Source organism: Acanthisitta chloris, unplaced genomic scaffold, assembly GCF_000695815.1.
Source record: "Acanthisitta chloris isolate BGI_N310 unplaced genomic scaffold, ASM69581v1 scaffold26871, whole genome shotgun sequence".
Classification (NCBI taxonomy): Eukaryota; Metazoa; Chordata; class Aves; order Passeriformes; family Acanthisittidae; genus Acanthisitta; species Acanthisitta chloris.
Genome location: NW_008657023.1, coordinates 74,762 through 98,977, shown reverse-complemented (window position 1 = coordinate 98,977; position 24,216 = coordinate 74,762). Strand labels below are relative to the sequence as shown.

The window sequence follows — 24,216 nt, the reverse complement described above, 5'->3', positions numbered from 1 at the left end:
CATCTTCCATTTCAAATTTCATTGTAAAATACATGCAAACTAAAATATCCAATTCCAATAAAAATTCTGATTTGGATTTTGTCTTGCTTTTAAATTGTATTTTTTTTATCCACCTAAGTCCTCAGTAAGTGGCCTCTAACAATTTTAATAGAGCTGGCAAGTAACCTACACAATTAATGGGTGCTTGGATTCATAACTAATTTTATCATTCATAGGCAAGTTCTCTTTCTGGCTATGCATAACATTCTTCTCAAATGGTAGTATTTTGCTCTTTCATCAGTATTAGAATAAATCTCATGTCTTACATCCTCACCGAAGCAGATACTGAAAAGGCTAATAGATTTGCTATGTACTGTGTAATTCTTTCATCTGCTCTATGCTCCATCAGATTATTTAAAAGCTTGCCATTATAGCATGTGAGACAGAGGTGTTTGTATACAAAGATGTATTGATGTGGATGTTCTTATGTCTTATCTATAGGATACATCTCTGGCTGAGGTAAACTCATTCAGTCCTTCAATGCCAATATCCCCCTCATCAATGATAAACCAGTATAAATTTGAAGATGGACCAGAACTAAGAGATCTCTTCATTACAGTCGATGATCCTGAAAGCCACATTACAGCCATTGAAACCTTTATTACATACAGAGTAGTCACAAAGGTAATCTATAATAGCTATAATGGCTTACTTTGATAACACTAGCAGCATTTTCACTCTTCTTGCATACCATTCTCCGGGATGCTACTAAATATAAATTGTACTCTGTTTTGCCATGAGTTATAGACAAAACTGTATGAAACTTTAGTAGATTCTGGAAAGAAACACAGTGTAAGTCTGCATAGGTGCTTAGGTTCTTTATGTAGAGAAAACAGTTAATAATTTTACAACTGCAAAATGAGTGCTATGTGAGAGTAACATCTTCTGTTGTGATCTTCAGCAAGAAAATGAAACAGCAGAAGAACTGATTCATTTTGGAGACACTATATTAGCACAAGTATTTATGACTTTTGGATCACTTGCAGGCTACCAGTCTTCTGTCTTGCATAAATGTTAACTACTACAGACTTTCAATTCCATTCTCTTCTAATTGCAGCATCCCTTATCACATGGGTGTTTGTTTCCCATTTTACAGTTGGGGAAACTGCCACAATTCTCCAATGAAAGAGTAATATTAGGAAACAATGAAGTGTGTTTTTGGTTATCCTGACTGCAAGTTATTTACAGGAAATAAGGAAGAGAGTCAGCCTTGTGAGACCAGCCAGGTCTGCAGAGATTACCAGCAAATACTCTGCAGGCTGCATTTTGAGAATTGCACTGTTATTTTACTTTGAGTTCTTTTTAAAAGATTCATTTAAAACCAAATTTTCAAATGGGAATTATTCCTCTTTAAATAAGAGGAGATATCAATTCCTCATAAAATATTTAAAGAGTAGGAAGAGAGCTATCTTCGTTAGGTTTCTAGCAATAATTTTCACTTTATGCATGTTTCTGTAGACTAGAGAACATTTTTACTTCAGGCAAGTATGGAAGGTCTGTAAGGTAGATTGCTTTTGCTTTTTTATCTATCCTTCCTTATCGTATTTAATTTGGAGTGCTGGTTGTTGATGATAAAGTAATAGCATTCCTCCCACATACCTTGAAAAAATTTTATTCAACCCTCAAAAATGTTTAGATTACAAAAGTATGTTTTGAGGTTTTTAGAATTTCCTTGCATCACACCATAAACCTCTGTGCAACAATGAATGCTAAGTAGCACACATTAATGAAAACATGGGTTCTTTGTGGCTTGATTCTAGAAGACAGAGCAGTGGTAAAATAAATCTCATGGTCTGACAATTTTGTAACACTGTAATAAGCATTTTTTGTAGGCATTAAAGGTTTGTTGGCAAGTTCTAACAAAGGGCTACAAAACTGGAATTGATGATGGGATGCAGAATCCATTAAACAGCACAGGAAGTGTTATTGCTATGGTGTGCTGAAGTTTCCATGTTTTCAATGCGGGAATTGTTGACTAGTGTCAGCAAGTCCCAAGGACGTATGTCAGCTCACTGGGGTTTGTTCACAATGCTAAAAATTGGACTTGCCTCACTTGTAGATTACTAACCACTTTAAAAGAAGTGTCCTTAAAGTAATAAACGTAACTGTGATTGGTAAACAGAAGACACCACGCTTAAGTAATTATTGAAATATTTTGGAAACATTGTGGTAGGATAATTATTGCAAGTCAGTGTACAAAGTGCAGCTTAGTGCTTGCTTTTTTTTTTTTCCCCCAAGAGGACTTTGATTTCTTGCTGAAATAGGATGTGTTTTATCTCTTCAAGGAGCTGATCATTGCACTTTTAAAAACAGCAAAGAAACAACAGGGGCAAAATAGAAACATGTATGCATTCCCTTCAAGTGCTCAGTTTTCTCAGAAATCTAAAACTGCATTGATCTTTTTTCTCTGGTATTCTAACCTAAGCCTGTTTTTTCTGCCTCTGGTTCTCAGACATCCCGTGGTGAATTTGACTCCAGTGAATATGAAGTTCGAAGACGATATCAGGATTTCCTTTGGCTGAAGAGCAAACTTGAAGAAGCACATCCGACACTGATTATTCCTGTTTGTTTGCTAAAACTTGAGTTATTTTTATTTGTTTATAAGATGGCACCAGTTTTATACAGAGATGTTTGAGGTCTTTCTTCAGTTTCTGAAGTCTCACAAACATTAAGCCAACTTATTTTCATTGACCAACATATTCCATATTTCATTTTCATTAAATTTATACGTATGTGATAATTAAAATCACATAAAGGTATTTCTTTGTGCCATTTGCAGTGATTTATGTCCTTTCTTAGTTGTGCTTGTGTTCTTCTGCACTGTGTATTACAAGAACCATGTTATACCTCAGTTAAATATGATAATTTTATATAGCTCTTGGGTTTTTGCATGGTGGGTTTTACAAGGTATACCTATGTTTTTTAGTAAGAAGAATTAATATAATACCCTTAATATTTTGCAAATTATACAATATATGTCTTCTTTTTTCCTTAGCCATTGCCTGAAAAATTCATAATGAAGGGAATGGTGGAACGATTTAGTGATGAATTCATTGAGACTCGAAGAAAAGCTTTACATAAATTTTTGAACCGTATTGCTGATCATCCAACTTTAACTTTTAATGAAGACTTCAAAATTTTTCTTACTGCACAAGCCTGGGTAAGATGACTTTGTTATTATTTACAGTTACGTGAAACCACGTCTTGTGTTAGTGGAGTATATCAGGAGTCTCCCTGGTTCACTGTTCAATATTGTCCTCCCATGGCTTGTTACAGGAGTATCAGAAGAAGGCAGGGATTTATGGGATATTCACACTCTGAGATAACCTTTTCTTCTGTGGTTGTGGTAATCATGCACATGGCCATAAATATCGCTGTAGCTTCCAAAGCAGTTTTTGTTACTACATTTTTGATTTTCCTGGCAGTATTTCAATTCTGCATGCTTTTCAGTATAAGCTTCCAAGACTGTGTGAAAAATAGTGTTTTCAATTAATTATTATTTTGGCATGGCACCTTTTCATCTGGTTTTTTTTCCCTTAAGTTATACTAGTCTCATAAAAGAAAAATATAGCCTTTTTAATTTGCTGTTGCATTGTTGCAAGATGTGTCCAGTTGCCAGCTGGAGTTTTGGACTCAGAAAAGCTTCTCTCTCTGAACCTCAGCAAAGGTGATTCTAGCAACATATAAAAAGAGTTACAGAAAATAGATGGATTACTTCCTCCAGTAGGAACATTGTTTGCTTTTCTCAGTGACTTATTTCTGCAATCATTACCTCTGCTTTCCTGTTCAAAAGGCTAAATTGCAAACTAGCTAACTCACCCTGAGGAATGAAGGGGTAAAGGTTCTCTGCCATCTTAACCGTTCTTGTGAGATGTGATACGTGGCACACTTGTGTTTGCCCAGAGAGGCTTAGCTAATAAATGCACGACAGGTATGGTTCTGACACTGGTCTAATAATTACAATGTAAGATTGATCATTGAGTCATAGAATTTAAGCGCTGGAATGGACCTTACAGATCATCTAGTCCCAACCCCCCCTGCCATGAGCAGGGACATCTCACTAGATCAGGTTGCACAACGCCTCGTCCAGCCTGGTCTTGAACACTGCCAGGGTCACTAAAAAGACACAGAGAGGGTTATGTATGTAGTTTTGTTTAAAAAAAAAAAGCTTTATGTATTATTTTATAGAAATAAAAAAAATACTTGGAAGTAAACAGAGCTTATTCTGTCTTTAGGAACTCTCCTCACACAAGAAGCAGGGTCCTGGTTTGCTGAGCAGGATGGGACAGACCGTCAGAGCTGTAGCATCCTCAGTAAGAGGAGCAGTTAAAAATCGTCCTGAAGTGTTTACAGAAATGAACGATTACATGGAAACATTTAGTCAGAAAATAAACTTACTAGATAAAATAGCTCATAGAATTTACAAGGAAGAAAGGGGTAAGTAGAAAACAAGTATCAGTTTTATTGATTTAAGAAATCACTATATACTGCAAAGTAAATGAGTTTACATTGTGCCAGGCTAAATCTTCTTTCCAGCAGGGAAGAAAGAAGGGAGATTGATGTTTATACTGTGTTTTTCTTAATGGTCATGGTTTTGACAGACCTTCAAGTTAGTTTGAATAATTTCTTAATAGGAAGAGTTTTAACATGTCATTCATGTACTTATAAGGAACTCAGAAAGAAGAAAATGTAGTAAGTATGGCTGTCTCTTGTGCTTTTTGGAAAGCTGCATAACCTTTTGTTTTGTACTTTCAAGAGAATGTAGTTTTCTGTGTGACCTCATATTGAAATAATACTGTCAGATTCCAGATCTCTAAACATCTCCTTTTTTTGGTTTCATTCTGCACCTCTTTTCTGTGTTGACCAAGTAGATTTCTTTGGTTTTGGGTTTTTTTTTAAATAGCTTTACTGTTGGCCATCATTTCTGTCACGGTAAGCTGTGCCTGTTAAGAGTTTTCTTAAGGATGGCTTAATCTTAACTTTTTCCTTAAGTAACAGCAGTTTGTACCCTTGGAATGCTAAATTACTGACTTCTCTGAGGTTCTGAGATGACCCTGACCTCAGACTACACCTGTTCAGTAGAATTTCCACTGGGCAGCATTTGAGTTATTTTTTTGTCAATATAATAAAATTTGAAGAGCTGCATTGTATTCTTTAATAACTGAGCCCTTGTGCTTTATTGTGCAGTACCAGACCTCAGCATGTCCTTGCTGAATTGAAAGGGTCTTACAAAAGAAAAATACATGTTGGTGAAAAGAGTTCCTTTTGATATCGTTCCTTTCAGTGGAAATAGCTGGCTGAGGTCCGTGGGTTAAAGGCATCAGTGCCAAAATATTTCTAGGAAAACTTAAGAATGTTGATGTGCTCTCAAATGCCGTAGGTTATATCTTCTTTCTAGATTTTCCAAACAGCACTAGTCAGAATACTTGTGTGCAGGGCCACACTATGGTGGATATTTTTTCCTGCTTGCACTAGCTTAACATGGAATTCTTGATTACATCTTCCATAGAGGGTTATTTTATGTCCAGTAAACTTTATATTCTTCATATCCAGCCTTGCCGACATTTAGCCCTACCAAATGGCACAGTGAATTCTGGGCCATCTCTCTGCTTACAGATTATCACTTGGTCTAGAGATATAAGAGAAATAATTCATAGGATATCCTTGTATTTAGATTAATAAAAACTACTAAAGGAGATAACTGAAGTGAACACCAGTGTTTCTTCTGAAGCTTTTGGGGCATAACAAAGCTTCTAGTTTTAATAACTGAGAGAGGATTCAGAGTATTACTGTTCCAAGAAGCAGAGGAATTCAGGGCAGTAGAAGCAAGTCAGTCTGACTGCTGCCCAGGGCTGCAATGGCTCTGTATGAAGATGACGTGAAGTAATTGAGGTCATTGGGTGATCTGAATTACAACCCTTGAGATCTACCTGAGCATGTGTATCCTTTTGAAATGACTGGAGCATTTTTGCTGATAGATTTCTCAGCACTACTTAATTGCAATACATTAATTGATTATTCATAAACAATGAATATTTACTTATCTTGATCATTTGAGCAAATTTTAACGTTAGCCTCAGTCTCTTGCTTTGTTCAGAGTAAATACGAGGTTGCAAACAGTATCACTTAGACATCAATTAATGAACAAATGAGTAACGTGCATATGTGTTCCTGTTAAGACTACTTTAATGAAATGAAGGAGTATGGTCCCATCCACACACTCTGGTCAGCATCTGAAGAAGATGTAGCAGACTCCCTAAAAGGCGTTGCCAGCTGCATCGACAGGTGCTGCAAGGCTACGGAGAAGCGAATGGCAGGACTCTCAGAAAACCTGCTGCCCATTTTACACGAATACGTGCTCTACAGTGAAATTCTGATGGTAAGGTTTCCTTTAGGATTGTTGATGGCTGTTTATTTGTTTTTTGGCTTGGTCCAGTGACAAAGTCTAGGAGAGAATCTGTAGCTGATGAAAGTGACTTTACAGTCCTGCTGTTTACTCTTGTTACAGAACATGTACAGCATAGGATAACTGTTTGTTAGTGGGGAATCTGGTTGCTCCTGTTTCCCTTGCTAATGAGGCAAGAGATGCCCCTTCCAAATAAGAAGAGTTGAGAGTTTTGCCTGGCAGGCAATCCTTGGTACTTGTGCTAGGGTGTCTGTTTTTGCCATCTTCAGCAAGCACTGCATTGTAGCAGAGAGGGTTTGGGAACCACAGCTGAGAAAGACCTTCTCTGACACTGCTGAAAATGAACTCATCGAGTAACAGATTGTGTGGGGGAAAAGGAGTTGAGAGGTTTTTCCCTTTCTAGGAGCTGTTCCTAAACTATGTTTTCTTTTTCCAGAACAGCAGGGAACTTCCAGTCCCTGCACCATTATATAAGCATGTGTTAGTCTTTGCCATAAGCTGCTGCTCTCAGTTCCTTTTATGTATGTATTTTTCTTACACTTGGAGAGAATGTAAAAAAATCAGACTCCAGAGTTGATATACTCAGTGCTGGTGAATAATCAACATAATTCACTGAATTCAGTGTGTCATAATTCCACTTTGCTGCCTCCAGAAAGCAGAACATGTGTACAAACCCCTCTTTGTCTAGGTTTTGAGCAATGCCAACTGCAATCCCCAGTGCCACTGCTGGGAGCCCAGCACCTACTGCAATGGTTTCTGAGTTGGGGCTGAGAGTGTGTTACAGGCCATGGGTAGAGCAAGACCCGAGTTATCTGAGCCTTTGCTGGCACTGTGCAGAACACTGCCAGTTTCTCAGTAAGGCTTAGCTACTAAGAGGTTGGGAATTACTGCTGCAATGACTGCTGTCTTTAAAACTCAAAGAGGAGACATATGAAATGTCCTGTATCTCACAGGCCTCATTATTTACATGTACATGCTGGTAGATGGAGGTAGGTAGGTCTGAAGAGATTACTGTCTTAGCAAGTTCAGATCTTCTTCCTCTCCCCCACTTCCAAGCTTAATTTTCATAATTTCTGTTACCCATGAGCAGCCCTAGCCTTTATGCTACTGCAGTGATGCTGTCTGCCCATTGACTTCTATTTTGCAGCCTGGCTCACCCTCTCCCTTTCTCAGGTGTTCTGTTTTGTCCAGCGCACAGAGAGGTTTCTATGTACAAGCCCCAGGGTGACTGCCTGGCTCCTCCTGCACACATTACAAATAGCTGTTGCCCCTCTGCATTTTTTTTCTGCTTGTAGTTTTCTTATGCAGCACTTGCAACACAGCATTAGGCCGTGGTTCTGTCCAGAGGAAAAATCTTCCTTCAGTAGCTCATTCCTGTTCTAGAACTGTTCCTTTTCTTTCCTTCACCATGGATTTTTATTTTTCCTACAGCTTACTTCCCTCTTGCAGTTTGGAGAGGGAACTACTGGTCAATGCTAACAATACCTTGGGGAATTCACACACTAGTAAAACCTGCTTTCAGAGGTGTGTTTAACCCCTCATGGCAGGGACCTTTGTGTGGTGCTGCCAAGATCACATACAAATGTGCAGAACAAGGTGTGATCAATACAATACAATCCTTGTATTTTCCAGTGTTAGGAGTTCAGCCTTTAACTGGGGAAAGAGATGATTCTTAGCTACAATGCTTACATCTGGACTGGCTCCTTCCTAACTGATGCACCGAACAAATCTGTTGTCCCTCAGGGTACAAATTACAGCATTAATTGGTTATGGGTCCACATAAAATTGTGTGAGGCTTTTGTGGCAATATGCCATTAAATAATTACACCAAAACCCTGTAAAAGTATAATAATATGTTTTAAAGACATAGTCCTTCTGTTTGCCATTAGAAGTCAGTGCATGTCTGTAGTTGTAGCATCTAAATATTAAAGTAATTGGTTTTGTCTTGTAATTTAAGGTGTATTTGTGATAAAAATTACCAAATAGTCATTAAAACAGTTTTAAAAGAGACAAAAGAAATAGTAAAAAAGAGAAAGCATTTGTATTATGAAGAAAAGCTCTTCCAGACATTTGTTTTGGTTCTGTGCTTACAGCTAAACATTTTCTGTATTTATCTAAGCAAAAGATTCTGAGCTGTTGAAAGATACATTTATGAGCATTTGTATATATTGCTAATCTGTTACTCAGAATTGCCCAGTCATGTTTACCCTTTTTTATAGTGATTCAGAAAGAAACACTGAAAAATTATTTGAATATTAACCTCCCAAATTATTCTATCATGTTTGATAAAGTGACAAGATTTCAAAGAGAACTCAGTCAAATAAAAGAGCTAGAGAAGGTAGAGCTGCTTGTGCCCTGTGCTGTTTCAACATGCCCTATGCTAGAGGTGAATACTGAACTTCTCTGCAGAAGAAGCAGTAAAACCAGTTGTGGCAAGGTAATGTAAAAGAGGGTTTTGAGATTTGTAATTATATATGTCCTGCTTCTGATTCTTTTTCAAAAGAACTAAAGCCTTGCAACACTTCTGCAAGATAAGCATACCTGAGTGTGTTTTTACAGAAGGGAAAGCTTAGACAAAGAGAAATTCGTAAGGCTTCATCAAGGTCTCAGAGCAAATGAGCACTGGAAATGGAAATTTCATCTATAATACTGTTCCCATTTTGTAGCTTAACAAGTAATGTTCCCTTTTAATTATTTTTTGACATTATGCTAAGAACCCAATACCTGATAAGGCAGTTTTAAAGGAGGTAATAATTAAATATGCTGAAAATAAGCACACATATCAATGGTAAAACAGGTATCATTCCTATGATGATTTTGTGATATTTTTTCTGATTTTTCAGAAATATGCTTGGCACTTATGAAATAATGTTAAAGGCTAAAGTCACAATTTGAATAATGCCCAGTATACTGGTTTCAGTCATTCTACTTTATATTGTAAATTTTACTCAAAGATGATATTTTTGTTCATGAGATTTGGCAAACTCATGTTGCTGCTTTAAAATATGAATATATAATAAGATGAGCTGATAGCACGTAAACAGCTGTTGCAGTTCTCACACAGCTAGCAATGATACTGTGTATGGCAGATTCTTGCAGGACTGATTTTAAGTTTTATTAATGTTGAAAAAGTGCATAAAATACAGGTATGGAAAAGTAAGTCTTGATTTTAATTTTTTTTTTTACAGAAGTACATGTATCATGTCAAAATGAGTAAACGGCATCATTCTGTGATCTTGTTTATTAAATAGCCAAGTTGTTTGATAATTTTCTGAAAAAAATGGCTAAAATTTGGTGCAGTTTACTTCTGTTTTTTCTCTTCTATATTAAGGGTGTTTTGAAAAGGAGAGACCAAATTCAAGGCGAGCTTGATTCCAAAGTTGATGCTTTAGCCAATAAAAAGACAGAAAAGGATCTGGTGAGTATGTATATAAAGCTGAAATCTTCCAAGCCTTACTCTAATTGCAGACAATGAAAGTGTGTCCTCTGAAGCCAACTGTTGTAACTGGATAGTGTCTCTACAGTTCTCATACTTGTGGAAAGTTTGGTCTTCAAGGCTATATGTGCCAGGCAAAGGCAGTCATGAGAAAGATGAAACACTTCAGTAGATGATGAGCTGCTGGAGCCAAAGGCTTGTCATAATGGGTGACCACTGTGTTTTGTCAACACAGACTGTACCATAGCTGATTTTTAGCATTTCAATTTACTTCCACACTTGGAGGTACAAGAAAGTAAGACTTGCTGCAGTGCTCTTGTAGCTGCTGCTTCATTGATGTAGGAGAGAGAAAGCAGGCGGTGAGAATCATCAAAGCTGTTCATTAAACTTATTTAAAATAAAATGTTCTGCATTCTGTCCTTTCAGGTTTTTGTTTTATTTAATTCAGCCCAGGGATTTTTTTTTTTTTTTTACTTCGGTATGAAAGTTTCTTTCATTCTAGTGAAGTCAGACTGTAAAATGCAGGAAGGCATCCCTAAAAACATCAGCAAGGCTCAGTGAGCCAGTTGAAAGCAACTTTGGGGATGAGTATTAGGATTTGTAAAATTTTTCATTGCTTAATTCTCTGACCTAAATAATGTCCTTTTAGCACAGTGTTAGCACAAAGTCTTATACAGTGTAAATTACATATAAAAATGACTGATAACTTTTTTGTACATCAAAGGAGAAAGTCCTTGACATTTCAGATACTTTTTATTACGGTTGTTTTAATTAGCTTTCCTGTAAAGATGAGCTGTTTAGATAGTTTTTGGCACTTGAAGTGCATATTTTCATCTGATTTCTTGTCACTGAGGAGAATAAATAAGAATATATTATCACTCTCTGATATCTACAATGGCTATGGTATACTTTATAACACTTTGCCTCTGTGTATTGCAGTGGGAGATTAAGTAAATATCTCTGGGGTTTTCTTCCCTGAAGTAGAAATTCTGTTTACTTATATTGTCCCATCATTTCTCTGCCTTTGTATTATCTAACCTGGTTTTGTTTCTCTACTTCCTTTGCCGTTTCTCCTGTCCTTTTTCCTTAGTTAAAAGTTTGAAGCTCTTGTAAAATGCAAAGAGGATGGTAAGTTGAAGAAGTCTCCTAGGCTGGGAGTTGGGTAGCAATGGCAGGTCCATTCAGTGACAAATTCCAGTTTCATGCACCTTCTTTAGCAGCTAGTCTCGCTGCTGTCCACTGTAGACAAGAGAACACTGCCTGGCAGGATGTGGTTTTTTTCAGAATGTATTGCTATTATAAATTGATGGAGTCTTCAGAGGTGCATGCACCTCCTTTTCTTCAACTGTTACAATAAAAAAGGAATATTTTTACCTTAGCATAGTATTGATCATACCATGTTGATTTGATATTGACTCCATCATGAGATGTTTGTACTTGATTCCAGTAGAATTCTGAGATCAGTTTGCCCAAACTTATATTTTTTTCACTGTTTCTATGATTCCATATCTGGATTTACAGTTTTGGTAAAGCCAGAAGTGTGATTACCCAGGTGTTCAGATCTTTGCTTTATCTTTCCAGCCCCTCTATTTCTTATTCATTTCAGAGAATCCTGTTTCTGAGAGCCTGTTTCTCCTTGCAGACTCACAAGAGCAGTAAACCAGATGTCTGTTAGTCTAATCTGATCATAAAGTCCTGTGTTCTGTAATTGAGTGCCAGCTGTATCCTGAAGACTTTTTCATAATTAGAAGCTCAAGGCCTTTTCTATTAAGGATAGTTTGGCCACAAAGAATGGTGTGTTGCTATTTTTAACCTTTCAAGTGACTTTTAACTGTTTTCTTGGTTATGTTTTACTATGTATTAATTTTTATTATGTGTTGAAATATTTTTGACACTTCTAACCAGACTGATTTCAAAATAAAGGTGGTCATAACACAGGTACTGTTATTGGAATTGGTGTCAAACACTGAGTTTGGGTGTATTTGCACATTTCTATTCCTAAACAGTACTCCTGTAGCTTCTAATGATCTCATAGATGTCAGATTGAGCTTGTCAGTGCAATCTAGTAGCCAGAAATTTTGCTGACAATGAGTGGCATGAACTCTAATCTCATTTGAAGTACATTTCCACCATAGATAAGGAGTCTCAGACTGTCATTAGAGCTAATAAAAGGCTGTGAGATCTTTAGCATTGGTCACAGCAAACATTAAATAATTTAACAAACAGCAGAAGAATGAAAACATCCCCAAGGTCAGTGCAGATGAAATAGGCTGGAATCACAAATTAAACCTTATGAGACATCAGGCTCATCGGCTGGGAAAAACCATTGGAGCTGTGCTTCTGCCACTTGGCCTTTAGAAAGCTGCTTGTGGTGCTGCTGAAAAGCCAAAACCTTGTCTCCCACTGCAAAATTTGGTCCACAAAGGTTGCAGTTGTTAAGGGTATGGATGATTTGAGAATTGTGATTTTGGATTCAGGCTCTGACAGATATTTGGGAGGACTTTGGTATCCTCCTGCTTATCAGACCCTCCAGAGCTCTGGCTGTAAAGACATTGGGATATGTGGCTCCCTTGCTCCCACGCACCATCTGAAGGCTACACAGCAATGCTAGCTCATCCCTCTGTGGTTTGGGCATTTTTAACAGTTTAAGTGCTGCCACAAGTGCTAATAGTAATTCTGACAAAAGGTTGGTATGATGTGCTCTGACAGAACCAGATAAGCATTAAATGCTAACTTAAGGATTCTCGTGTTCAGGCTTGAAACTGAGTAGTAAAGAGATGAAATGCTGAATGCACTTTTGGAATATATTTTGTGTTTTAACTCCAGGCTAAATAGGAATTAGTATCACCAAGCTGTAGGATTAATTCACGTAGCAGACAGAAATTCATGCTATTTTGCATGGTGAGATAGTGTAAAATGCAGTGTCACTTACCAGGTCACTTGGCTATTGGGCCAGGTCTCTTTGCTACAGGTCACACTGTTCATGTCTGGCAGCACTCTGCACGAGGAGTGTCTTGCTCTCACCTTCCTGTCCCATGGTCTGATGTCTGATTAGCACTGTGCTTCTTAGCACTGTGCCCTTCTCTGGAGATCTCTGATGTGAGATTTAATTTCTCACACTAGCTGCCTCAGTGCGATCAGTGTAAGAAAATGGATTCAGAATCATACTTAATTTGTAGGATAAATTGTAACAATTCACACCTTGTAAATGAGGGACATGCTAGGTCTATGTTTTTGTTTAGACCAAGCTATTCTTCTTTGATTTCTGCTGTCATGAAAGCTGAAGAAAGTGGCATTTATGTTTCTTTTTAGTTTTGGAAAAGTAGATCTTAAATCTCTACTTGAGATGATGTCACATGGCATAATGCTGTCTTTAGACCTGAAGTCCAACCCTTGCCTTGACAGAACACATGGTTTCTTTGGGGCTTTAGAGGGGGATGTTTAAACTGCATATTCAGGCAGGGATGTAGAACAGATTTGCCTGTCCACATCATGTTGTGACTACACTGGAAGAAATTCATAGTTCCTAGAAAAGGCCAGGCAAAAACAAACTGTAAAATAAATTACTTAGAGATATGAAGAATGAGATATGGGGAAGCTGCTCCAGCCAGGACTTCTAAGTCATAGAAGTCTATAAGTGTATAGCGTAGTGCAAGGAATATAGGAACTTTTATTTTTGCAAAAGCAGAAAATGTATTCAACTGCTTTTCCTACTTGAAATCATCTTTAAAAATTCACTGTTTTCAGTATTCTGTGTGCATTCATTTTTTGGTATTTGAAGGACAGGGAGTTATCTTGAGACATGCTCAAGATACCAAATCCAGCTGTCTGTAATTCCTTTAAAGGTAATTCCTCCACATTTAGAGTTTGGATTGACCTTTTCTTGTTGAATACAGTATTGGTAGTTGAAATTACCCTTGTCTGTAGCTTGATTGGTCTGGCCAGGTAATTGAACTTGGGCTTTTCAGTAAAGTAGAAATAATATTTTGCATTTTATTCTTGATTAATAACCAGTATTTCATTAACCTAGAAGTGTGGCAAAGAAAATCAATGTGGAAATCAAGTCTAGCTAAAAATATTTGTTATGGAATGTAGAGAACATCAATTCAGATGAAATTTGCGGTTTTCAGTTTTTCATAGGGAGTTTTTGGTACTGTAAGAACTAAAGGATTCCAGTATGTCAAACTGAACAGGATCCAGGTTCTGTGACCATTTCAGGCCGTGCAGCTTAGTTTGTGTCTGGTGGCAGCAGCACTGCTGCCTGTTGCACTGGATCACTGTTCTCCCCTGCATGGTTCAAGCTCAATGCTGTGCACCAAGACTTTCCACATCCTGCTCTGAACTTTGATGTTTCTGTGTTCAGCCAGTAGCATAAGCATTCCTTAAAAATCCTGGAAGTTAATCCTGGAATCCTGAACACCATCAATGAAAACACCATCTCTGCAGAGAGCATGAGTAGCTATCCAACTTTCACATGATTGTTGTATGAGGGAAAAACTACTTTCCTGACAGCATAATGCAAGGAATATGTGTATGGGACCTGAGTTGTAATGGAAGTAATACAAGGAATTAACCTTTTCTGCTTGGTGTTCCTTATTGGTGATGTTTGTGCCTGACTTCCCTTCCTGCTGCAGGGTCACTCTGCAGTCCCAGCAGACGAATTTTCACTGTAGCTGCAGAAGATGTACCTCGTTCTGTGACTGGGTGCCAGCCAGAACTGACACTGCTGATTAGTAAATGACAATAGGTAACAAAATCACTGAGGAGACTAGAAAACTCATTAAAGAGAGGGCCTCTGTCCACTTACTCATTCTCATTAGCTGAAAAGTCACTTTGTACATCTACAGTAATTAGAAACAACTAATGTCTGTAGAGTAGCCCTCAAGGTTTTGGATCCTGGTTTGCTGTGAAAGAGTTTCTTCTCTGCAGAATTCCTTTGGTTTGATTTCTTTCTCTGCTTCTGTGTTTCTTTTTTGCTTATATGGTCACAGAGACTTCAGTTCCACAAGAAAAGATGGCAAGGTGACAGGCAGGAAATCAGAAATTGTGTGCCTTTGATTTCGGCTGTCTTCTCCCTGTTCTGGTTTCTCCTGAGGTTATCAAAAATTTTCAGGGTTTTCTCTGTTTTTCTGGCCAAATCTAAATTGTGAAGTTGATTTTGCTTCAGTAAAGTTCTCTGTGTTTTTCTTTTTAGATGTATTACTGTCAAGTGCTAGCGAAGAGTGCCAGAGTCTGTAACTTCTCAGCCAGTCTTCAGGAACACTTTAATTGTGGTCTAGAATTTGTTATTAATATTTCAGAAATTGTAGTGAGTTATTAATTAAGAATGAAAATTAAATTTATCTCTGGGGAATGATTTTCTGTGCTGTTAAATACCAGTTTTGGTTCTGCAGTTCTGTTTGCCTCTACTATAATCACTTGATTTTGATAATTTGGGAAATGGTGACTTTCCTAATATTTTTTAATGTTTACAATTCATATTTAGTTCTCAGAGGAGATTGGGAAACTTGAAGATAAACTTGAACGTGCCAATAATGCCCTGAAAGTGGATTGGGACAGGTGGAAGCAGAACATGCAGTGTGATATGAGATCAACTTTCACTAATGTGGCTGAGAATAATCTCCGTTATTATGAAGAGGTAAAACTGTTTCTCACAGCAATGTTAGTTTTTCATTGATTATTTAGTGTAGAAGTCCATGGGTTATCTGGAAAGAGGAATTTTTGCATTTTTGCCTTTTAGTTCAAACACGTGTTAATTTCAGAATCAGTTTTTGTGGGAAGACAGAGGCATTTATCCTTAATCTGACACATTTCAAGTAAAATGCATTTTATTTGTGCCCAAGTTGTCGATCCTGAATTCATCATCGACAGAGGGCACTCTTGTTTTACTAACCACAACAATTTGGAACATATTTTTTCGGTTCAATGTCAGCTGCTATATTTCAGTTTGGAAACGTTTTGCTGTAACTGCATGAAGAAGCCCTCTGGAAGGCTCAAACCTGTGTAAATGCTCCTGTGTGAGGAAAACATTTCAATTCAATTCCATCACATTTTTATTTTCAGCTCGAATGCCACGGGTAATATTCTTGATAAGAATTTCCTTTTACATTACTAACAGATACTAACAAGGAGAGCTTGAAAACATAACAAAACACGTTAAGCATTCTGTGAATGAAGAACAAGTTGTTAATTGAAATGTGCATTTTAAAAATATCCCAGATGTCTTGAAGTTTTCAAAGAATTTCTCCTTATTTTAGGAAGAAACACAAGAATACACTAAGCCATCTATTGATCATAAATTAGGAATTTCCACAGATATATGTTGATATCTGTAACTTCCAGTCATGTAGCCTGAACATAAAATGGATTGCCTGGTAGCCAATGACTGTGTCCTGATTTTACAAATCATTTTGTTAAAACATAATCGAAAAGACAGAACTCTTGATCATCAAGTCTAATTAATTAACATGCAGTCTGTGAGATGCATGGACATTGACAATCTGTTGTTACATATTAAGATCAAAATATTGTCTGAAATCAGGCAGCAAGCTCTTGGCACCCTCTCACATTGTCTTCAGTTATTGATGGTCTCTGACTTCTGTATCAGCAAAATGTATGTTAAAACAATGCTGAATATATTGGAATATTTTGTTTATGAATGATTAGCTAAAACACAAAAATAGTTATTTGATTCTTTTTCCTGTCTAGAACTGCTTTTTGCTGAATTAGAAGCTTAATTAAGAATGCTCATACTGTACTTGAGTAGTCTTAAATAGTCTCTGAAATACTGGACAAATTGGTTTATACTAAGACATGTTGGTGCTTTTCTTGAATATTTAAATATGCATAAAATGTTTTTGCTGTTACATCTGTGTAGATGTAGATTTTAGAAAAAACACCTTATCTTGCTGCAGCAGTTGCAATAATAAACAACACTGTGCTATCACTCCTCATTTGCGAAGGGAGGGCTTACCAACGTCTTCCTGTTTTAGCAGAAAATCATTATCTTAATCCTGAGAGTCAAGAGAATTTCATAAAATGAGTATTTAGATTGAGAGTTTTGATCTAAAATATGCATGTTTATTTGAGACCTGTGGTTAATGCTCACGGTTAATTATTGGAGAAGTGATTACTGATTACTCTCAGAGGCCCTTTAGATTACAAACTACAGGTGTGTAATGCACTCCTGAAAGCAGCAGAAAAAGAAGCTCTGGCATCTGCTCCTGGTGTTTGGCAGTGAAACTTCAGAAAGGGAATCTCAGAAACCTAAGCAGAATATTATTTTTATGCTTTCAGTAGAAAACAATGTCCTACCTAAAAGGTAATAGTTTGAGTCTAACTCATTAAACACATGCACAAACAGTGCCTGTTACAGTGTTTTTCACTTGTTCAGTCATTACTTGCATCATTAATGTTCTCTCACACGTCTAAAGTTAAATTTCTCATTCATGCTTTTGATGCACCATTTGATGCTTACTAAGCCTTTTCTTGCTGTGGCATCCCTCATCTTATTTCTTGCCTTTGCTTTTTCCCAAAGCATGTCCTGTGGATTTTCTCAGGCACCATGGATGCCATGGATATGATTCAGGTGCCCAGCTCTTCTGTCCATCTCCTACGAGGAATCATCCCTTGCTTTCTAACTTAGTCGCTACCTGATTCTCCTCCTTTCCCCAGTTTCCCCCCACCCCTCAGTTAAACTCCTATTCTTGCCTCTCCATGTGCAGTGTCCCATTCCCTTCTCTACAGAAGCATTTTGCCATCCTCTTCATTATTCCCCTTGCTGACTTCATTTCCCAGTCGCACAACTAACCCAGGAATCATTCCTGTTAGTGCCCATTCTGTGCATCCCTTAAATTTCTGAGAACTACAGAGTAACAAGAGACAGACACCTCATGTTTTCTGATGGCTTTTGTGCTAGAGAATCCAGTCCTTCAAGACTGAAACAAGCCAGTGTGATCAAGTACATCATATCAGTGTGTCAAAGTACACTAGAATTTCTAAAATGTTGTTTCTTCTTCGTCACAATATGGGGCAAGAGTATGACCTTATGTTTGTTTGGGTTTTTCCTTAATTGTAGTTGCCTAAGGATTCTGCTCTCAACTTGTCAAGCATCATTTAGCTAGCATAAAGGAGTATGTCTCCCTTAAGCTGAATTAATGTTCACATTAATGAAGTGCTACTTTAAAGTCTTACCTGTAATTATATTTCTCCAGATTTACTAATTCAAGTAGAGTTATTCCTATAGCCTTCCAGTTTATTGACTATCTGCATTTAATATACTCAAATACAAAGTGCTCCTTTGTTTCTACAGCTGTGGAGTCACCAATCTCTTCGTGTCTCTCAATGCTGTAGTAACAAAGACATGAACTAAAGCCCAGTGTTGCAAATTTACAGGGTGCTCCTGTGCAGGCCTGTGAGAATGAAGACTTTCCTGTGATAATGTACAAGCTATGTCATAGTACATTTCAATATAATGTCATTTAGTAGCCAAGAATTACCATGACTGACCAATCACTTGGTATTCCTGTAGCTGGTCTCAAGATTTCATAGAGCTCTCTACTTCCTTTTCTTTGCTCTGGAAAAGAATTGAATGCATTCTTAAGTCTCTCTGTATTCCACAAAGGCTTAAAGCCAATAAAATACTGTATTAGTAATGACTGCGAATGCATTGCTAAAATAGAATTTTCTGAAACAATATGAAAAGGTTTTAATTTTTAAAAGTTCAGAACTTTGCTCCTATTTCTGAAGTAAGTGGCATTGATTTGTTTGCCTTACAGAGAAAAGTTCTTGAATGAAGCATGTGTTAACACTGTACCATTTATTTCATTCCTTTTCCCCATGCCTCAGGCATGACACTATTGTCTGAAATAACACACCTTAGTCTGGAGGAGGTATCTGCCAAACAGCTGAAATCATGAAATGTCCACAGGGTGGAGATTACAGCTGACAAAGCTGATTGGCACCACAAGTGTTTTCAATAATGTAGGTATAGGTATTCTAAAGATACAGCATTATAAAACCAAAGCAGGATACAAAGTTAGTGGTGGTGGTGATGGTAGTATTATTTAGCTAGTATGTTTGAAGCATTTCTGGTACAAACTAGCAAAATCAAACCAGGTGATGCTGAACTCCGGCTTCAAGGAGCAAAAGCAATTAAACATATTTTTCCTTTTTTTCTCATGTGTTTATTATAGTCACTAGGCTATTTACAGCATCAAACAAAAAGAAACACTTCATTTTTTTCTCAGCAAAGAACTTTGTTAACCTATTCAGGAAAAAAATGCCAGAATAAGTGGCTAGGTTTTGCAGCCTGATCCAAAGATTAGCTAGACATTGTAAATCAGCAAATATACCAGAGTTTGCTTTCCCAGTGCTCGTGAAGCACTGGAGTAAATGCAGGTAGATTGGTGGTTTATCCTAATGTAGCATGATACTTATTTAGTTCTGGCATTGAAAGAACATGTTTTTTCTTGGCCATGGATGAACCTTCGTTTTAAAGCATAGCATCTAATTTTACTTATCATGTCAAACTAATCCTGTTAAACTTCTCTGGCTTAATCAGATAAAAAGCTAACATTACCTTTGATATAGTCAGATTCTTGTTGGTACTGACACACCTTACTCTTTTCCAAAAATATAAATAAATTCCTGAATTTCTTAACTATTTCAAGCATAATTTAGTATACTTCTGTGACTTACATTGTTGTACCAACATAAATTGATCCAAAAGATTGATTAGGGCAAAACAATACTCATTCCACATTACAACAACTTCCCTCTAACTCCAAAGCCCTTGTGTACCTCTCAGTCTAGTAAAAGCTATAGAAAAATAGATGAGATTTGTTGTTTGCTGTAGAGGCCTCTAGTGAGGCATCTAACTCATCGTTTGGTTGTGTTGCAAAAAGTTAGTTGCTCATGCATGTTGATTACATCCTACCTTAGCAATGCCTGGGAATTCAGCTAACAAACTTCATGTGATTTTGAAAAGCTCCCACATGGCTGAGCCCATTTATCTCTGTGCATGTCACTTCAAGGGCAGGATCCATCTTTGAACCCTCATTTACTCCAGCCATAACATTTTAAATCATTTTAGGAAGACATTTTTTATAGTGGGAATGACTGTTTCTATGCACTCTGGGTTTTATTTCCTTGCACCTGGAAATTAGGAAAGTATTTTTTGCATCTCAGACTCAAACAAGACTTCATTTTCAGATTCTACTCCAAAATATGCCATGATAAATGACATTTTTAAGGTATCAGCCATGGATAACAGGGAACTGGAACAGAAACACACATGGACTGTGACACACTGCTTTTGGTAGCATCCTTACTACATGTTCTTTTTTTATCTCCTTTTGAGTTAGATATGCAGTTGTACTATATGAAAACCTTTTTGCTGTTCTTTTTAAAAATGGTGTTGCAGAATAGATATGTGTCCTGCAGTAGTAAGCAGAATATTTTAGGTAAAGTAGCCTTATTTAAGCTCTTGCTATTTCAGTTTGTGTGTTTAGGTTTTCTATATCATCTGTTGGGCTTTTACAAGTAATTGGATTATGAATTTCAAGCCCTTACAAACACATTTAATTTCCTGGGTTTGGATTTTCTGGGGCTTTTTTCCTTTCTGTCTCCTTTGTAAAAACTGGATGATCCTCTATTTAGATCTCCATTTTCAACCTCCCAGGAGAATGAAGTAAACCATTCTGGAATAATGTTGAAGTACACATCACTAACAAAATGTCGTTTATGCAGTTCATGCTTCACAATATGAAAAGCTTGAGCCTAAGGCACAGAGACCTAGTTTTGTTTTGGTATGGTTAATTATAAAACTTGTCAGCTGTAGCAGCACTGCGATGTCTGACAGTGAAATGAGCCACCATTGCTCTTACATTCTGAAAAATGTGTTTTGGTTATATAAACAAGGGTAAATTAAAAACTGAATAACTTGTGTGAAAAAAAATGCTTTGCATCTTGGTCTGGAAAGACTTCAGTAGATTGTATCTATCTGGTTAAGCAACATACTGTGGTTGCATTTTAACACGTTCAGTTTGGCTCAGTGCTGCACAGATAACACAAAGCCATTTTTACATTTCAGCCAGTGCTGATATATGTAGTTTAATTCACGTTACTAAAATTACAGAATGGCAAAACGTGGAGTGACATGGTATAAATTAAACTGCGGTTCAGAAAAAATACATACCGTTGCCAACAAAAGAAGACTCTTCAAGAAACAGTGATGTTTTCTTGTCCCACACCTAGAAAAAGCCTAGGGAAACAGCTGTGCCTTGCAGCTTTCTAGGATGGTAATCCAGGCTGGGCTCTAGCAAACAGAAATTGATGGGAGTGAGTGCCACCGTGAAGACACATTGCTAGCAGCTGCCTCACTGACATTTGAAAATCAAGATGCCACATTGCAGCTCAGGCATCTCGGATAGACTCAGCTGCCACAGTGTCACATGAAGTAGGGGAGAAGCTGATGATCAAACCTGAAAGGCTTTATACAAAAGGTCAAAAAGACCTTTTAAGTCAGAAATCAGTTTGCAACACTTGCAGTTCACTGTTCGTACTAGCAGTATTTGCACTGTTTCTCCCTGATGTACCATTTCAAAATACCATTTCTCCAAAAAGTCAATGAACTAAACAGATTTCCTCATTAATCTCATCCTGTTAGTGCTCTCTTTTCACACTGATTCAAACCTTGGATGTACTCTGAGCAGCAGCAGAATGTTGTTGTGTGCAATAGCAGCAGAAGTTAGTTGGGGCTTTTGTCAGCAAGATCAGAAAAGAAAGATTGGGGGAGTAGATTCATGGTATACAAAGTCGAGGGGGCAATATATGAATAACAGGAATGATCTCTAACATGCCTGATAACAACCAAAAATAAGCTCTCACATACTTTTTTATGATCTCTTGGTTCAGGTGACTGTTCTAACCACTTTTCATTATCTTGTAGGCCCACATGTTCTGCTTTCTTATGTCTTTAGAGACAAAGCCACTGATGAATTTTGTTTGTTTTTCCTTGTTACTTTTGTCACCCCTAATTTTATAGGTATCCCTGATTCTGCATCCTCATGTCACCATGGACTCCTCCAGCTCCAGTCATCCTGTGTGTCTTCTTCATTTTGCTCTTTAAGCTTATACTTCAGCATGATTCGTGACTATCAGATCCTCCCACTCGTCTGCTTGCACATAGATATGCAGCAATACCAGGACCTAGGCTCTTCAATGTAATATGATTAAATCTGCATATTTAATGGCAGAGTTTGGAAGTCATTCACAAGAAATGTCTAATAGAGTTAGGTGGCTGTAAATTCAAGCAGCATAATTTCCATGTCTCCTAAGAAATGACAGATGGATGCTACATGTTTCATTGTAGCTGGGCATAGCAAATTGCTGTGGCTTGAATAGCTTATGGCAAAAGATTCCAGTTAGGAAATTATGCTGTTTTCAGGGTACTGATTTAATGCAGAGTTCAGATAAATGGAGTATGCTGTCCAGCTTTTAATGTATATTTCCTGAGAAATTTCAGACGACTTATTTATTGTGAATAATACATATTCCTCATGAAAAAAACCTATGTACAATACACAGTAAATAAGCTGCATTGTCAAGACCAATAGGTATGAATGTATAAGTCGAAATTTTGTTAGAACAGTTCCATTTCAAGGGCTTTTTTTCAACAGGATCAGAACAATAGAATTATTGCATGAATTTACCTGCCCTGTTCTACTGGCAGACTTGAAATAGTAGAAGCCTGGTGCTTTGAGTAAGAATCATGAGCTCACTATAGGTTACCTAGTGATAACCTTGTCGTGGCTCTCGATGCTAATCTATAATTTAGAATAGTTTGCCAAGCTGCCAACACTCATTTAAGCCAAGTTGAACTGCAGTCATTTGGGGATATTTTTTTTTATGGTTCTACTGCCTCTAGTCTTGCTGTTTCAAATTAAAAAATAGTTTTTACAGTTATAAATACATTTTTCCATGAGGAAAGAAATGCCACTTGTTGTAAGGATGACAATTTCCCTAATCCCAGCCCATGCCTTTCTGGTCCCATTTCTTTTCCATTACTCAGGGGAAAAATGAATTCTCTCCATGTTTAGGAAAAAATCTGGTTTAATTTAACTTGGAAGGAAAACTGAGTATACAATAGGAATCCGTAGAGATTACAAGGGAACTGTGCCTGACAATGTGCTTTCTATTTGGAAGAGATCTTTGCCTGTAACTAAAGGGAGAGATTAAAGAAAGCATAATTAATGTTAGCATCTTCCATGCTAACACATACAATTACAATGCTCACACTGTGCGCTTGTCATTATGTAAAAGTGACCTTTACAGCTCACTCAGCATGTTAGCTCACATTCTGCATATCACTGAGCTGCCTAGGAAACCATATTTTGCTCTTACCGTAGTCCCACAAAAGCAGCTTGTGACAGTGTGTACGTATTCTGCTATTTTTTTTACTTCTTTTTCTCTTTGGCTAACAGTTCTACAGTGACCTATCTGCTGTACTCATATGTACCTGTGTTTGGTTTTTTTAAGTGCCTTGCTACATGGGAGTCCTTCCTAGCATCTCAAACAGTGGATCTTCATGTGGAAGAAGATTCTGAAGACAGGCCTTGAGGATTGTCCCTGCTTGATCTCTGCCTTTTCCATGCAGTTTGTACCAACCAAAGTGCTTTATATAAGATCAGATACATTATTAAATTTTACTCTTAAAATCAGTGAAATGCAGGAAACCAGCTTATAGAACACTCAGGTTTTCTAGTCCTGAAATACATTTTGGAACACGCTATATATCGCTTTATATTGCTTAGCTCTGATTTTACATATTTTTATGCATTCGCATACAATCGTTTTCATAAATATTGCATAATTTGGATGAAAAGTATTTTAAATATGTAAAAATAGCTCCATTTTAATAAAAAGTTTAATAAGGAACGTTTGTCAGCATTCTGTATCCTAGTCTTTAAGAAATATTTTGGTATTTTAACATTCTTGTTATGTTCTCTTTCTTGAGTAATTTCCTATACTTGTAAAATTATCTTCAATAGTCTTCAGGAAGCTCATTAGGATTATTTTAGTAGACCATGCTAGTCACCCAATGGCAACATGGTACGTAAAGATGGCAAATGTATTCTGTGAGATTAATGCTGCTTTAAAGTACTGTTAATTTAGTTTTCAGTTTGCAATATTTACATGTCTATTAAACATCTTCAATTTGACATTTGTTAAAGGATAAAGAAAAAACTGACAGTTCATGAAACAGACTGTTTGTACAGCGATAACATGTTAGTCACAGCACTGATCCTGCCAACACAAGGGCTTCCATTTGGAG

The 24,216-nt window shown here is 37.1% G+C and overlaps 1 protein-coding gene across 1 annotated transcript; it reads left to right on the top strand.

Annotated features, from left to right (window-relative positions):
• The first annotated feature begins 484 nt into the window (after positions 1-484).
• On the top strand, positions 485-23,815 carry SNX7 (sorting nexin 7). The gene is made up of 8 exons (XM_009084568.1): positions 485-663; positions 2,492-2,602; positions 3,035-3,199; positions 4,275-4,476; positions 6,219-6,418; positions 9,777-9,863; positions 15,367-15,519; positions 23,421-23,815. The coding sequence occupies exons 1-8, from the start codon at positions 520-522 to the stop codon at positions 23,499-23,501; spliced, it is 1,143 nt and encodes a 380-aa protein (XP_009082816.1). The 5' UTR covers positions 485-519; the 3' UTR covers positions 23,502-23,815.
• Positions 23,816-24,216: the final 401 nt, after the last annotated feature.